The sequence below is a fragment of the Merops nubicus genome, unplaced genomic scaffold (genome assembly GCF_000691845.1).
Source record: "Merops nubicus isolate BGI_N331 unplaced genomic scaffold, ASM69184v1 scaffold3003, whole genome shotgun sequence".
NCBI classification, from domain to species: Eukaryota; Metazoa; Chordata; class Aves; order Coraciiformes; family Meropidae; genus Merops; species Merops nubicus.
The window spans coordinates 24,312-40,900 of record NW_008598085.1 but is presented as its reverse complement, the minus strand read 5'-3'; the positions used below and the strand labels follow the sequence as shown (position 1 = coordinate 40,900).

The following is a 16,589-nucleotide window of genomic DNA, read 5'->3' as shown; positions in this document are numbered from 1 at the left end:
TGTGCTGTAGTTCTCCCCTTTCCTCATAAAAAAGCCACTGTGTGCAGTGCCTAATGTCTGAAATGTGCCCTGAAGCTCCTCTGTGAACACCCTTCCTGATGTTTTTAGTGCAGTAACTCAAAGGCTGATGTCAGACTGCCCACCCCACCACACACAATGGTAATGTGACCTATGGCTCACCTCGCACTGCCTATTAAGGTATTAAATGGGTGTGTTCCTATTTTTGTTAGCTGTAGACACTATCTTTTACTATCTTTACAAGTGGCTGTCCTCAATTTCTAGATGCAAACCAAGTTTTCCTTGGTGAAATAGTCTAAAAGGATCACCAGTACCACTTTATCATGAGTGACTTACATTGAGGCTGACATAGCCAGTTATCAGATGGCAAACCTCATTCTAACTGGTTATTTTCTAAGGTTTTTGATGCACTTTTCTTTTGACATTGCTTTTCTTTGACATTACTCAAGTTTTGATGCTTTAGTTTGTACTACAGAGCTATACTCTATGTATCTTCACCTTCTCAGGAGATAAAGTAATTCTGTTGCTTTTAATTAAATACTAACACTTCTGCCAATTCTTCATGATTTAATACATCCAATACCATTAACATGTGATTAACCTAGGTCAGCATAACCTTGAAAGGGAAAATCTGACTCTTAAACTCAAGATTTTTTGCTTTCAAATCATACTTCATTGTTTCAACAGACTAATATATGCGTACAAATAATAACTGAATTCCTTACCTTTCCTGTTTCACAACATTTCCAAAACATTTAAAAGAGGCATACGTAGCTATTCATTTTCTGGGCTAGATCCCAGAGGATTCATGGTAAAGAATATGAATCATGAAAGGATGTAGCTGTCAGAATGAGGTTCATAGTTTGGGTTTAGATTGAGCCCTACAAAAGTTCAGGCCTGCTGAGGCTAAAGTTGAACTGTAAAAGACAATCATCTCATGGAATTTTGTGAGATGACTACAAAGATCATAGATCCCTTGCAGGGAACTATCACATGTGCAGCCTATGATGTTATTTGAGAGGAACTCCCCTCTTTGGATCCTACCACTCTAAAATGAAATCAGGGTGTTTGAATCTGAACAATCCCTCTACTCAGAAAATACAAAAAGGATAGAATCCAGAATTATTCGGAGTCCAGGATGAGTTAAGAGGAATACCACAATGTATGAAAATTGCTTAATAAAAGTTAGGTTTTTGAAATGTGTCCCGGTTAGAGGGTAGAATTGTGTCCCACCTCCCTTATCCCTTAGTTTTCCCAGGTGGAGAGAGAAACAAAGGAAGGCAGGGGTAATGAAAGCTTTGCACCGATTGAAAAGTTAACAAAATGAAATATATTATTTAACAGGGAACAGAAAGGAAGAAGGGCAGGGGTTTAACAGGGTAAAGAGATTATAATAACAACAAAGCAAGCAAGGGTAAAATTCCAAAAAATACAAAACCCAAACGCTGTGCTGAGGCTCCCAGTGCTGGATCTCGCTGGATTGAGGTGGATTGAAGCTGGATGCACAATCCTTGGGCGTGGATGGAGGCAGGGAATCAGTCTGGAGACCAGGCCCAGGCCCCAAGATGGCGCCGCTGTGTGCAGCACAGGGAGCAGCACACAGCAGCAGCGTGTCTGGCCAGGCCCCCGCAGAGAGGGGAGAAAAGGGGAGGGGGCGTCTCTTCTCTCCCCCTTCATAGACCCCAGCAGGAAGTCCCAAAGGCAGGAAGAGGGGAGTGAAAACAGAACAGGTCTCCGCCCCTTTCATTCAGGCCTGCTCCCGGCAGGAGTTACATAATGCTACAAATTAGTTCTCCTGCAGCTCAATTTCTCAAACAAGGGGAATTGCCACCTCCAGGGTGAAGGGTGGGGAGTCACAGCCACCCTTTATGGAGAATGTTGAAAGGTATTCCAACAACATGGGGTTGCACCATTAAAGGTAGGATGGTAGAGTTAACTAGACTGCCCAACGGTGCTGCTTGCTGAGCAGTGCCTGCCTCCTGATTCCTTGCCCCTTGCTGGGGGCCATGTCTATGCCTTGTGTTGTCTGTCACAGCAGCAGTTACCACTGGGCAAGGAACCTCGTCATGATGCAGTTATCTTTCCTGGGGCAGGGGTGTAGATACCCATTCTGTCTCCCCACATTTGCTCAGTCGCTCCAGTGAGTGGCTGCAATACCTCAGCTTCATGTCCATCCTGCCCTCCACCCCTGTACTCATCATGCTTGGTCTCTAATTGCAGGAGCCAGCCAACACTTCATATGTACTTCACCCCTTGCATGATCAACTACCATTGCCTCCTAACTTCTTTTCTTCTGCAAAGGACACATTATAGAAAAGCAACTGTCTTGTGCTTTCACAAGATGCAAAGCAAAGAGCATGACTGTGTCCTTTGCACTCACAGCTGTCCTATGAGAACAATGAGAAGCTGGGTAAATGGGAAAAAGAGCAGAGCCAAAGAAAGTGACCCTTAGAGGGTTCAGGGAAAGCTTCACAGAAATACACTTGCTAAAGGGATCACATTTTTACCTACACACTGATAAAGGATGTTTTAACAGAAAGATGCTATTGAATAATTCTTACATATTTGATGAAACAAAGCATCAGCAGTTGCCTTGGATGTCAGGTACACTATTGCCTGAAGCAGGCTACCCTTCCCCCCCTTGCTAAGTTTCTCTTTGCCATCAGAAGGGTTGCAGATGGTGAGGCCACCCCATCCCCACGAGAAGGCTGGTGACTGAAGGGAGGGGGAAGAGAAGAACTCATGTTTCCTCCCATGTTCCTGTTGTTTCAGTGCTGAGCTTGTCTTCAAAGAGCTAAAAACACACCAGCAAGCCAGGGCTGTGCAGAAAAAGAGGGCTGCATTATTCTGCACGTCCATCTGTGTGAGTGCTGCAAGGGGCCACAAGCAGGAAGAGGTGGCCAAGTAGTCCACGTTGAGCATGCCAAGGCACAGGGGGCTGCGGGGCCACGTTGCCCATGCCTGTCCCTCCACCCCTGGTGCAGAGCTGCAGCTTTTGACTCCTCTTGATCCTAACAATTGTGAAGAAGTCACAGTTCTGTATTGATCCACCAACATCCCCATCTGCTGCAGATGTGGTTCTTGACTTCCACTTAGGTACTGCTCTGGGACTAGGTCTGACCACAGCTATCTCAGGTAGCTGACGTGCCTTTTCAGGACAGTACAGTTTTTCAAACTGTAACTTGACAAAATAAAAAGAGAAGAAAAAATCTGGTAGAAACAAAATATCTTTATTCTCTATAAAGAAATGGTAATTTTTTAAGTAAAACTGCACACTACACTGGATGATTAATTTCATATCACATTTCTATCACTAAGGCCTGTAGAGTAGGTAGCTAGTATAGCTCCTCTATACCACTGTGGAGCAACATTTGCTTTGACTGGCACTCTATTGATGTTTTTGTCTAGAAATAATGCTTTTCCATACTAAAGCACTTATAGGCAGCCATTGCCTTTTCTAAAATGCATTCTATTAAGTGTAGATCTTATACAGGATTCTGAATCTGATACGCCAGGTCCTAGCAACATTTCCTGCCATGTTCACCACAGGCTAGTTAAAACAGGTCTGTCAGCATTTTATGTAGAGCTTAGTTTAATTTTGCATGTGCTTCAGCCAGGTATATTGCTGCATGTTGTCGTGTGAATTAACGACTTTTTCACTGTGAGGGTGACGGAGCACTGGAACAGGCTGCCCAGAGAGGTTGTGGAGTCTCCTTCACTGGAGTCATTCAAAACCCGCCTGGACGCCTTCCTGTGTGATGTACTCTAGGTGGTCCTGCTCTGGCAGGGGGGTTGGACTAGATGATCTTTCGAGGTCCCTTCCAACCCCTATGATTCTATGATTCTATGATTCTATGAATTAAACAGAGGAGATGGAACACAGCCATGGAAAGCTGGCAATTTCTGTTCTATTTCACTGTTTACAGAAAGCACATTTATGGTGGACTCCTTGCTCCTGATATCAAAGATGTAATAACAAGTTATTGACTTATGCCAGGATCAGTAGCTCAGCTTAAAGCAGTGAAGATGTGGCTTAGGCAAAAACAGGAATTTAAGGACTTAAGGGACAGAGACACCTCCTCAAAGGAGAGCAGCAGTGTGATGCCACTGACTGCTGCAAGTTGCCTACTGGGCTAGGATGTTTGAGGCTCTACAGAGGGATCTTTCCAGGCTGGATCTACGGGCCAAGGCCAATAGGATGAGGTTCAATAAGGCCAACTGCCAGGTCTGTGCTTGGGTCACAACAACCCCCTGCAATGCTCCAGGCTTGGGGCAGAGTGTCTGGAAAGTGCCTGGTGGAAAAGGATGTAGGGGTGTTGCTCAACAGCCACCAGAACATGAGCCAGCATGCAGCCAACAAGGCTACCAGCATCCTGATTTGCATCGGTACTAGTGTGGCCAGCAGGATGAGGGCTGGGGTTATCCCCCTGGATGCAGAGTCCACCCCTCAAATCCTGGTTCAGTTTTGGGCCCCTTACTCCAAGAAGGACACTGAGGGGCCTGAATGTATCCAAAGAAAGGCAGTGAAGCTGGAGAAAGGTCTAGAGAACAAGTCTTATGGGGAACAACTGAGGGAGCTGGGGGTGCTGAGCCTGCAGCAAAGGAGGCTCAGGGGAGACCTCCTGGCTCTGCACAGCTCCTGACAGGAGCCTGGAGCCAGGTGGGGGTCGGGCTCTGCTCCCAAGGATCCAGCAATAGGACAAGAGGAAATGGGCTCAAGTTACACCAGAGGAGGTTTAGGTTGGACATGAGGCAAAGTTCTTCCCCAAAATGGTTGTCAAGGCCTGGGATAGGCTGCCTAGGGCAATGGTGGACTCCCCATCCCTGGAGGGGTTGCCAAGACGGGGAGACGTGGTGTGAGGGACACAGGTTAGCGAGGACATGGCAGTGCTGGGTTAACACTTGGACTTGACCTTGAAGGTCACTTCCAACCAGAACAATTCCATGATTCTATGACTCTGTGTTGCATATGCTTTCTGGAGAGTCATGTCCCAGCTCAGAAGTAAGAAAAGTAAAAATGTGCAAAGGGAAACACAGCCATCCAAGATGCTCCATTGTCATGTGGTCTGGCACATATATATTTGTATTCTCTAAGCACTGACTTCTGAAACTCATAACTGTTAAGAAACTGAAATAATAGTTGTGGCCTGGAGCTACATCTTAGCTCCACACAGTGCAGGAAACGAGAGAACACGAACAAAGCTCAGTATCACAAGTCTAAGCTGTGCTACTGGTTTCCTGCACAGTTTTATTTCCCTATAACAAACTAACTCCTCTGTTAAACTTAATAGATTAATAATTGCATTAGAAGGATCTACAACAATCATCTAGTCCAAATTAATTTATTTCAGAAGTTGCCACAGCACAGAAGATTTTCTTGACAGAGAGGGAATGCAGATAGAGGATATGAACACCTTTTGACAGGGCTTGTTTTAATAAAATATTGCTTGGGAGTCGGGATGGCTTATCCAAGCTGCTGGACATTTCCGTAGCCCAGAGGAGCTTCTCATCAAGGACAGATGTAAGTGCAGAACCCTCTGGCTTTCTCTGCCTCTTTAGTAAAAATATCAAAGCAAACCAAAAAACCTCTCAGACCTGTTCCTCCATGAAGGCACTGGTTCAAACTGAGCCAGCTGTGTATTTGTCCATTAGCATACTGAAGCCGTGGGCCACTTCATGCCTTTGTCCAGCCGACCAAGGAGCCAGCAGCAGCAGAGCACTCTCCTGCCCTGCCTGCAGTGACGCCCCTGCTGCCGCTTTCCGGAGCCAGCAGGCTGTGGATGGGGCAGCCTCGTGCCCTGGAGGAAGGGACTCGCCTTATGGCAGGGTGTTTGGCTGCAACTGCAGGGCCAGGAAACTCTTACATACACTCAGGAGCCCAGAATCAAAAAAGCCGGTGTCCACAAAAGCACGATGTCCCCAGTGACAACATCTTTTGTATTAAGTGATGGTATCAAAGAAAGATGCTGTACCACTGCATTGGTGATCATATCTCCCACCCTACATAGGACAGATTTTGTTTTCTGAAGCTGTCAGCTGAGCGAAAGAGCAACCATTTCTGTGTTCATCTCCAGTCTTCCTCTTAGAAACGGTGCTACGTACTGCCATGGTGGACATCTCGCTGCCTCTTTTGTCCTGGCTTAACACTGCTCTCTCTGAAGTTGGGTTCATGTTGGACTCTGCAGTTTCTATGGCACTGCAGCTCAACATCTGAATCAGACACTTCTTGAACTAGAAGGTTGAAAAAAAGGAGATCAATCAAAACACATAAGGAATAAAAAAATCTCTATAAAGCAGTCTGCATCTTAGCTAAAAACCTCCTGGAAATTCCCTTGTGAGTCAGCTGGGAAATATAAATAAATAGCCCCATAAAATATATTTGCCTGTGTCACCACGAAGAACTCCAAAATTGACAAAAAATGACATTCTAAAAAAGACACAGACTACTGGAAAATTTTATTCTAAAAAATAACTTTCCTCTTCTGATTGTTACTAACCACATCTAAATGGACAGACTTGGTCACTTCTGCAGGCTTTTACATTACTTTCATATGCTAATACCCAAGCTTGTTTCCATATAATTCACATCCACAAGAAGGGTAAAAGCAGCATACATCTGCCATGCCCCTGCACTGGGAGGTCAGGATACTGTCCACAGGATGTGGGACAAGCAATAGGTCTCTCTGCAGGACTGAATAAATAAATGCATTCATCACTTCTTATTCAAGTGACTTTACTCCGTTTTTTTCCTTTTCACTCATATGCTTATACTCTGCTGCCATCACTCTTAGTAACTCTATTCATTGCATAAATCTATTCTAGTTTATCATGCCTGTTATCACAGTGAACACACATAATTCTGTTTCATCCCCTTGTCTGTTCTTCTCTGCATCCAATCCTCTCGCCCATTCCAGAGAATAAAGCTCCCACCACACAGGCATGTGCAATGCTTCTACCTGTCCTGTACATACAACCACAAAAGCAGCACTTCCCCTGACACACATTCAAGCTCTTGAGAACTTCCACCCGACTTAGACATCAACTCACTGGGGTGTTGCATTTCTAAAGAATTCTAAAAACTTACTGGGGCAGACTTGCAAATAGAATTTTCTTACAGAAAACTCACTGATATTCACTAAGGGCTTATTTACCTTAACAGTATCAAAATCAAATAATTATTAACATTCATATTTTAATAATGTACAGAGGTTTATGCTGTCTTCCAGTAGGTAGAAGGTAAGGTATTTGTAATTATAAATGCTGGATTTTGCAATTCTAATTAACTAACATGTAGGTAGGTAGAAATAATTCATTATAAAGCAAGGCAAAAATAACAAAATATGAGTGTTAAAGACATTTTTAGAGCATACAGTACCTGTTTGTTCATAAAGACATAAATAATTGGATTATAAACAGTAGCTGTTTTGGAAAAGAAAGCTGGAATTGCTGCCAGAGCAGGGTCCAGCTCAATGGAGGGGTATGCAGTGACTAGCATAGAAAAGGCGGCGTATGGCATCCAGCAGACCAGAAAGGCAACGATCATAACCACGACCATTCTAGTCACTTGTCTTTCAGGTTTCCTGGTAGTTCCCAGCCTGCCTTGTGTATCTGACACCTTTAAAGAAAAGACAGAAGATTCTAGAAAGCAAACAACAAGGCCTCTGACCAGTGAATTCAGTGAGCAGGTTAATAATCTGCCATTCTAGGTGCAAGACCTCCTCTTCTCCAGTATGACAGTACATGAGGACGCTGTTACTGGACCACAGGCTGTCAATATTACTGCTGAGGAACATGAATTACTGTATACTGTGATTATTAAATTTTCCTTTGCTAAGTATCTTTATACTTTTACTGTCAAAGTGTGAGCAAAAAAGCAATTACTAGGACAATCCTTGTATGGAAACCTAATTGCAGTCAGGCACAACTTCAGCCTGTAGAGACACTCCCAAGCCAGCTCCAGCTAAGTCATGAGGAGCAAAGCGGTGGCACAAATTTGCTGTCCAGGCTCCCAAAGGTTAATCTACCACGGGTACCATCATGGGTGCTGCAGCAGCCCAGACCAGGGGAGTGCAGAAACACCTGCAAGAAAAGTAATCCTAATTGTTGTAGTCAAGTCAGGGACAAGATCTGGCCTCCATTTAGAAGGCCAAATAACAGAATACAACGACCCTGACAGAATGAGTGACTGGCAGTATCTGGTAACAGCAAGTTACCTCTACAAATATGAAACAGAAACTGGGGCTATGTTTTTGCGTGATACAACTTGCCGTACATCACTAACTTCAATGGAGATACCTTGGCTTTCAGCAGCTCTGGACCTGGACAAAGCTTAATAAGGTTAGACTTCTTGGCTGTAAGAAATCTGACTAGAGAACATTGTGTCTATGCTGGCAGGAGCAGTATCCCTCTCCTCCTTCTTTGTGGTCTTTTTGTGAAATGTACTTGCTGCTGTGCTGACAAACCAGTTTGTGTATAGCAAAATATAATAAAAATAACAATTCCATAACAAGGCAAATACAAGAATCAAATACACTTTTGAATCAGCCTTGAAGCCAACCAACTTTAATCTTAGCTAAAAAAAAATGTGTGGACCCAACCACAGCATTGCCCTTCAAGAACTTTTTACAACTCTTAGCAGTTTCAGATTTCTCCCAAGTTCTCATTCAGGCCACTGCCAGGGGGCTGTTGTTGAGTAAAATCTCTTGCCTTGGACCACCGACTCTTCTCTGCCAGGAATTTGGAAAGACAGACTCTGGGCTGCTGCAGCTGGCATCAGCAAAGGGAAAATAGGCCCAGGCAAGGTGGTGCCAGAAAGGAGGCTGAGCTGTCCCTGCCACCCACCAGCACCTGAGCCCCAACCTTCTCCCAGGGTTTCACACCAAGCTGGTCTCCCCAGCCCTGACCTGCTGCCTCTTCCTGGTGTACCTGAGCCCTGGAGAGCTTCTAGACACCATATCCACATGGTGTAAAAATTCAGCTTTGGGTAACCTTTCAAGAAGTGTTCAGCCAGCTCCCAACCTACCCACAGTAATCACAGCAGTTTAGCCGAAGGCATGGCCCTGACTCAGTGGCTGAAAGAGAAGGTTATCATGGTGAGTCATAAGCACACAGTGGACCTGAAATCAAGCAATTTTTTCCATGTAGCCTTTGCAGACCATGAAGTGTCCAATACTGGTGTTAAAGACTGCATCTGCTGTGGAGGTGTGCAACCACCTCCCCACTGGTGCAGTTTAGACCAGACTAAGGGGAAGCAACCAGGAGAGTATGTCAAGCTCTGTGGTGCTTTATGGCCTTCACCATTAAAGCATCTACAATCTAATGATACCAGAATTAAAGTGGGATTGGGGCTTTTAGAAGGAATGCTCCCCCTCTTCCCCTTATTGATCAAGCAGGCAACTTAGAGATGTTGATATAGATATTACATGATGTCAAATTGTCTTTCTGGGAAACATCCTCGCCCTGTTTCTCATGACTTGGTGAAACAAGGCACTGTTATGTAATGTTGGCTTACATGGGAAGTAGCTAACGATAACTCTGTATGGCTCTAGAAAAACCTGACGCCAGGTCTTGCAACAATTCATGATAATAGAGTGAGAATTTTTGGTGTAATAGATGGCTCTCCACCAACACCCCCAGCTCCTTTTCCACCAGGCATTTTCCAGCCACTCCTCCCCAAGCCTGTAGTGTTGCCTGGGGTTGTCGTGACCCAAGTGCAGGACCCAGCACTTGGCCTTGTTAAACCTCATACAATCAACCTCAGCCCATGGCTCCAGCCTGCCTAAACCCCTCTGCAGAGCCCTCCTACCCTCCAGCAGACCGACACTCCCACTCCATTTCATGTCATCTGCAAATTTACTGAGGGTGCATTCGATCCCCTCATCCAGGTCATTGATAAAGATATTAAACAAGACCAATTGCAAAACTGAGCCCTGAGGGACGCCACTTGTGACCAGTTCCCAACTGTATATGGCCTTTTAGCTTTCCACAGTAATGTTAGAACTGAACGGCAACATTTTCCCTGATAACCTTTGTACTGCACTCAGATAATTTAACATATTTAGTACTTCCAGAGGTACAGAAACACCTGCTGGGGAAGGAGTGTCCTTACCTCTGTTCACCACAGGCAGATTTTGAAAAATTAGCTTAGTTGCAAGATCTAGCCTTGCAGCAATTCATTATAAATTTACATAATATATTACAGGCAGTTGGCTTTTCTACATCAGACTCTGTATTTTAAGCTGTAACAAGCAAAAGAGGCCAGCCCTGCTGCAGGTCACATCCAACCTGGGACATCTCTAGTGTTTAACACCGAAAGCAACTTCTCCCAGCCATTTAACCTCCTCTCCCCTAAATGCATGCTGAAGAAACTCAAGAAAAATCCCTTTAGAGGAATCAGTGTCACCTGAAGTACGCGCGTGCCAATCAGTATTTGCTAATGAGAAAAAGTCATTTTTGGACTTCCCTTTTGTTGCATTTTACTTAGAGGAAATGACACTCATGGTAAATACGAGCATTTGACTATCCCAAATGCTTTTAAAAGTCAGTAAATTGAAGAAATTGACTGAATTTTTTACTGAACCAATAAGATGAGGCAGCTTTGCAGTAAATAGAAATAACAATATATTCTGAAAATACTGTCCCGAAATAGGATTGTTCCCATTCTATTGTCTTCTTCTTCACTTTTTGCAGATTATCTTTTGAATCAGGTCAACATAAACATTACATAATATTCAATAGCATTTCTCAAGCCTGTTAAATATTTCTGAACAATCTATTAATTTATTTACTAAATACCATTACATTATTTATGAATGCTACATCTTTCTCCGGACATGTAACAGAGCATTATCCAGCACTCTTAAAATTTACAGATGCAGTTATTTTAAGCTAAATTCTGATTTAACTGGTCTAAGTCTTAAGATACGTCATTGTAATTGATGTACAATTGTAAAGAAACCAATCCTGGCTCATGCGGTTTCTTTGTACTGATGCAAACTGCACAATTTGAAAACCCATTTCTAACCACAGCATGAATTTCTGTGTTTAAGGATAATTACATAACAAGGGATGACAACTGAGTGCATTTCTGTCTAGAGATTTGACCTGCCTACATCTCAACACAAAAATTCCAAATGCTTGCATACATATACATTTCAAAAGTTTACTTCTTACCTTTCTTAGCTTCTGCATCAATTTTCCATAGGACACCAAAATCACCAATAAAGGCACTATAAAGCAGGTGGTGAAGAACGCAGTAATGTACGTACGGTCACTGTAGGCTCCTGAGTACCTGTACAGAATACATGTGCATGTATTACTAATACGTGTTCTTAGACTTTCCTTGAAGTATTAATTTTCCTCTTCAAAGCTATCATGACTATTTTTGTCAATTGTTTTTATTCCAAGTGCCCTTTTCCAGCTCTATGCCTATCACCAGAAGGTGCCCTGGGCCATCTCCCTGGTGGTGGGCTAGGAGAGGATCCTGTAGACACGGCAATCACAGAACTGTGGGACAGTCCTGATGGGAAGGGACACATAGCCTGGCTCAGAGTGGACTCAGCTATGTAATCAGACCAGGCTGCTCAGAGCAATCTTCTGAAAAATCTGTTTTGTTGTCATCTGAATCCTGACAAAAAGCACAAGGTATGCGACAGTTATTTTCATTACAGATGGAAGCTCCTCCCTTTAGAGTATCTGGGGTACTTTTAAATCTCTTCTCGGCGAGTTTTGCTCAGTTTTGTAACAATTTCCTTTACCTACATTTTTTTACAGAGATTTATACCAGCTTTAAGACTTTCCTTTAAAGTCCTGCCCCTGAGATGTCCTGACCTGCAAGTTTCATTTCTTTACCATAATACTCTGCAGGAGTGGCCTTACCAGTTAGGCTCACAAGTAGTTCCAATCTTACTGGTGGTGTAACTGCTCCAACCCATAGTTGGTGGAATGGTCCAAATGAAGGAGAAGGTCCACACAAAGGCAATACCCAGGGCTGCATGCTTCCCCCTCAAGTGCACGTTCCTTAGTGGGCGGCAGATCACAATGTACCGCTCAAAAGCCAACAGAGCAAGGGACCAGAGAGCAACAATGCCTACAGCAAGAGCACACAGTCAGCATCAAAAATTTGGTAGGTTCACTCAAAAGGAAATGCAATCCCACATCACAGAATCACAAAATGGTTTAGTTTGAAAGGCCTCTCTGGAGGTCATTTAGCTCAACGCCCCCCCCCCGGCCCCACGCATGGTCCACACAGCAGCTTATCCAGGACAAAGTCCAGTTGGGTTTTGAATACCTCCACTGATGGAGACCCCACAACTGCTCTGGGCAACCTGTTTGTGTTTGACCTCCCACCACATCATGCAGCTTTTCCATCACCCCAAGTTATGAAAGGATGTGTAATTTATGTGCATTATTCTAACACACTTAATAGCACAAGATTTTAATATTTGTCTAGCTTGCCAGCCTACAGTACAATGACTAAAAAGCCAAGCAGTAAATCAGCTCATTTAATTGACAATGACTTTTTTCATTCAGTCCTACTCTGAAAAGCCACAAATTATGTGTAGCTTCCAAATTAATAAATTAAAGTACATCTTCAAAACACTGTTTTGCAAGAAATTTTATATTTCAGACTGTCAAATTTCTAACCTTCAGATGTCCACAAGATAAAATTATCAGTTTATCATGCATATATCATTCATTGGCCACCAAAACCTTGAAATAGCCTGACCTTTCTCCATTGGACCTGGCTTACATGTCACAAACTGATGCAGTAGCATTGTCCACCCCCAACATTCCCTCTGTGTAGCTTAAAAAGGGTGAGGGCAACTGTAGGACTCCTTTTCAGACTGAGGATCAGCAATGTTTGAGGTGATTTAGAGCCAAATCAAAACTGATTTAGAACAGTGACAAGAGTTAGAAGGATGTCTTTACTATGCAGCCTCAGGGAACTGGAACAGGGAGACAGGAATGAATGTCTATCTCAAGTAAGTAGATGTCCTATTTGAAACTAATTTCTCATTTCTTATGCAGAGGTGTAGCTCCACAGGGAACTATGTGGTAAGGGTTTTTTCTTTTGGAGTACTTCTAAGACTTTTTGCACAATTAGTAAAACAAAGCCAAGAAAAAGAATCACAAAAATATGCAGGTGTGCAGAGTGGCTGTTACAGGTGAGCCACAGCTCCTCAGAAGCACTGCAGGGTACCTAATGTAAAATGTTTCTGTGCCCTGATATTTTCCACAGTCTAATAGAAGCCACTTGTTTCTCTCTCTCTCTCTCTCTCTCTCTCTCTCTCTCTCTTATCCGTGTTTGCACATACCTAAATACAAACCTTGAAAATAGTTACACAGCATGAATTTTTTCCTGATATTGTTTTACCAAAAACCCCACAACACTGTTATTCTTTTAACAATCTTTTTCTCATACTAAACACATCCAATGATCAGTATAGATGTGACTAGCCACTGATACATATACAGAGCAAGAGAAAGACTGTGATATATGTTATTCACTCACACATGAGATCCACTACAGAATACATGTAACTGGGTAAAGAATCAGTGAGTTCAAAGGCATGCAAAGTCAGTGACTCAGGAAGCTGCAGGACAGCTGCTACAGTACATCAAAGGAAGTTGGAGGAAAAGAACAAATACAAATAACATCAAACTTACCAAAAAATGTGACAGCAAATCCTTCCAGTACACAAGCCCAGTATCCCATATAAAAATAACCTTTTAGATTTGTTAAAAAGCTGATGGTGCCACCAGTCAGTGAGACCAGGAAATCAGCCACAGACAAATTGACTATAACATAATTAACAGGTTGTCTCAGTTGCTTGAACTTAAAAGTTACCAGGATTACAGCCAGGTTCTCCGCAAGCGACAGGGAGGTCACCACCAACATTACTGCTGCCAGAAGCCTGAAGCGCCAGGGCTGGATGGAGCCCAGAGGACGATGGAAGGGATCCCATCTGGCAGGACCAGAGGAAGTGGACAACAGCGACTCGTTCTCAGGTACTCTGAATGCATCCATTTTTTCTCTATCAGTAGCAAAAATAATATTGTGTAATACTGGACTTTCTAATCTTTCAATAACATTCAGGATTGAAAGGATAAATCTGCTGTTTCCACGAGAAGTGCGGAAAAAACTCTCCAAGCTTCTGCTTTCCAGTAATAGTCCAGGAAACAAAGTTTGTGTCAGATGAAAGTTTAATGCTGTGTAGTGAATGGGGAAACAGGGATGAGCGAGAAAATCTCTTAGAGCAACTTCTGCCCCTCCCTGCCAGTAGCCTCCTGCCTCTCTCCTGCCACAGCTGCCTTTATCTTTAATAAAACCCACCTACAAAAGCTGCAGAGTTCCTCCTTCTGCATCTGCCAATAGCACTGCTGAAATATCCCTCAGACCATCCCTACTCCGTGAGGGAAAATTAAGCATTTGCTCAGAACCTGACCTCTAGCACCATAAAAGTGAAGCTTTCCTTTGGTTAATGATGAGGGTGGAGCCATCTCCCTCAATGCCCTGGGCTCCTGGGAGCACAGCAAGGGGGAGGCTCCCACCTGACTTGTGTTCTGGAAAGAGGGCAGCCCTAAAGACATAATGCTGTGTGCCCACGGGAGCCTGCACTACAGACTGCCCAAGCTGCAGGCTGCTTATGGCCTCAGAACTGAAGCTCCACATTAACTCAGTTTTCTATGTTATTCAGTGAAATTTCAGCCTTTATCAGAGACAGTATAGATGTTTTATCCCTGATGAAAGCATAATGATTGTAACTGCAGCTTTAGTGCTAAAATCTCAAAGATGCACAAAAATATTTTAAAGATAGAGTTTATAAATATGTTACAAGAAATAAAATCAGTACAGCATGATGACAGCAGGAAAACTAATAGCTAGTAATATATTTTCTGATAAAAATGACCAGATGTATCTGAACTCTCTAATAATCATTAGCAGTTAGGGCTACTTGTGTTGCCCTAACTTGGGTTGTGAAATGAACTTGTATTCATTTCCCAACATGAGCAGCTCAGTTATCTCTGCACACTAATGAGACACAATACTGTGACAGATATTCCAGTACTCCCACTCTAGAGAGCTGCCAGTAATGACTCCAAATACAAATTAAGCTGGACACCCCAGGAACATGGAAATCATTCAGCTGTGTTGTAAGCATGATATTCCTGGGGACCATAAGTGTTAGTCTCAGGGTATTAACCAGAGCCAAAAATACAAAAGCAACACAGTGCTTGTCTTGGAGAGTTCACACTTTGGACAGATACCACATAGAACACAGGAATAAACAAACAGGAGCTGCAATGAGCATGAAACTGAGTAACACCACCTGTCCATACATTCCCCTGAGTTCATGTTTGCTTTGGTCTGTACATTAAACACTTTGTTAACAAATGTTACAATATTCTGGTGTGCAGGACCATAATCAAAAATGTTTCTGGGCACTGCCAGAAAGAGTGACAAGAAAATTTCAGAATATTTTGAACTAAAAAAACCCCACCTACTTACCAGAACTGGAATTACTAAGATATTTTTAAATGGTTAGCATATACTCAAGTGAAAAAGAAAGAGGCAGTGCTCAGGCAGATCAAGTCTAGTAACAAAAACACTCACAAAATAATACTTATTGAACAGGAATATCAAAAAATTCCAAGTGTCATAACTAAAAGAGAGATCAGACAGCAACATCAAAATGCCTCCAGCCAGTCCTTGTAGGGCACAATTCAGCCCAATTCTACTGCCTGCATACTACAGCAGAAGATCCAGACCACAACTTTAAAATGAAGTTTGAGTGTTACATTGTTTGAGATAAAACATGATTTAAAATTCTTTTGGGTGTCAGAATGAAATTAGGAATCTGAATTTAGCATGCCACAATAAAAAGCAGTACCTGGACTTCTCTATGATAGAAATCTTTTGCAGTACATTAATATCCCTTTAAACAACAGATAACTATTTGTTGGTTTATGCTGTCTCATATTTTTCAAATTGTCCGAGTTAAGATTTTGGTTAGTTTAAATGCATTCTCTTTTCTTTATCCTGTGCTTCAACTTTGTTTAGAGGCCTTTAAAAATATTCCTATACTGTCTTGGTTGCCTGTTTTGCTTGTTTTCTTCAGCAGGTCAGCTTTGTCACTGACAGTGATTCTCTGCAACATTCTCTTTTTACAACTTAGAGCAGCTGCACTTCTTCCAGCATGACAGGTTTACATTTGCTACCCCTCTTGCACTGCAGGCTTTTTTTTTTTTTGTCCAAATAATACAGGCATGAGTACTTTTTTTGCAACTCTGTTGTAAGACTTCATTCTGAAATCAGTATCAGATACATTTAGAAATACAAAGCATTGCCTTATGAGCACAGGAGCATCTCAGGTCTGCATCCTCCACTTAAAGAGATAGCTGTTCTCCAGCTTATGTAATCACCACAAGATCTTAAGCTCCTTTCATTAAGGTCGATTTCCATGAGTACCAAATTCCTTTTCCTGGATTTCCATATACCGAAACTTTGTTTATAAACTTAGAGCACACACAAACTGAGGATCCCCCGTTTGTCACACCTCACATATCTG

General features: G+C 42.8%; 1 protein-coding gene across 1 annotated transcript; it reads right to left on the bottom strand.

Annotated features, from left to right (window-relative positions):
* Positions 1 to 6,018: 6,018 nt before the first annotated feature.
* Positions 6,019 to 14,047, bottom strand: LOC103769679 (opsin-VA-like). Its single transcript, XM_008936903.1, has 5 exons — positions 13,687 to 14,047; positions 11,896 to 12,106; positions 11,191 to 11,308; positions 7,394 to 7,633; positions 6,019 to 6,249 (listed from the first exon to the last, which is right to left on the bottom strand). The coding sequence occupies exons 1-5, from the start codon at positions 14,045 to 14,047 to the stop codon at positions 6,019 to 6,021; spliced, it is 1,161 nt and encodes a 386-aa protein (XP_008935151.1).
* Between the last annotated feature and the right edge of the window lie 2,542 nt (positions 14,048 to 16,589).

Bases quoted from the DNA above. Each gene is read 5' to 3' on its own strand.
- LOC103769679 (XM_008936903.1), bottom strand. From the start codon at position 14,047: ATGGATGCATTCAGAGTACCTGAGAACGAGTCGCTGTTGTCCACTTCC. The intron at 11,309-11,895 runs GTAAGGCCACTC...TATTCTGTACAG, and splicing joins ACTACTTGTGAGCCTAACTG to GTACTCAGGAGCCTACAGTG. The intron at 6,250-7,393 runs GTACTGTATGCT...TCAACCTTCTAG, and splicing joins ATGTCTTTATGAACAAACAG to TTCAAGAAGTGTCTGATTCA.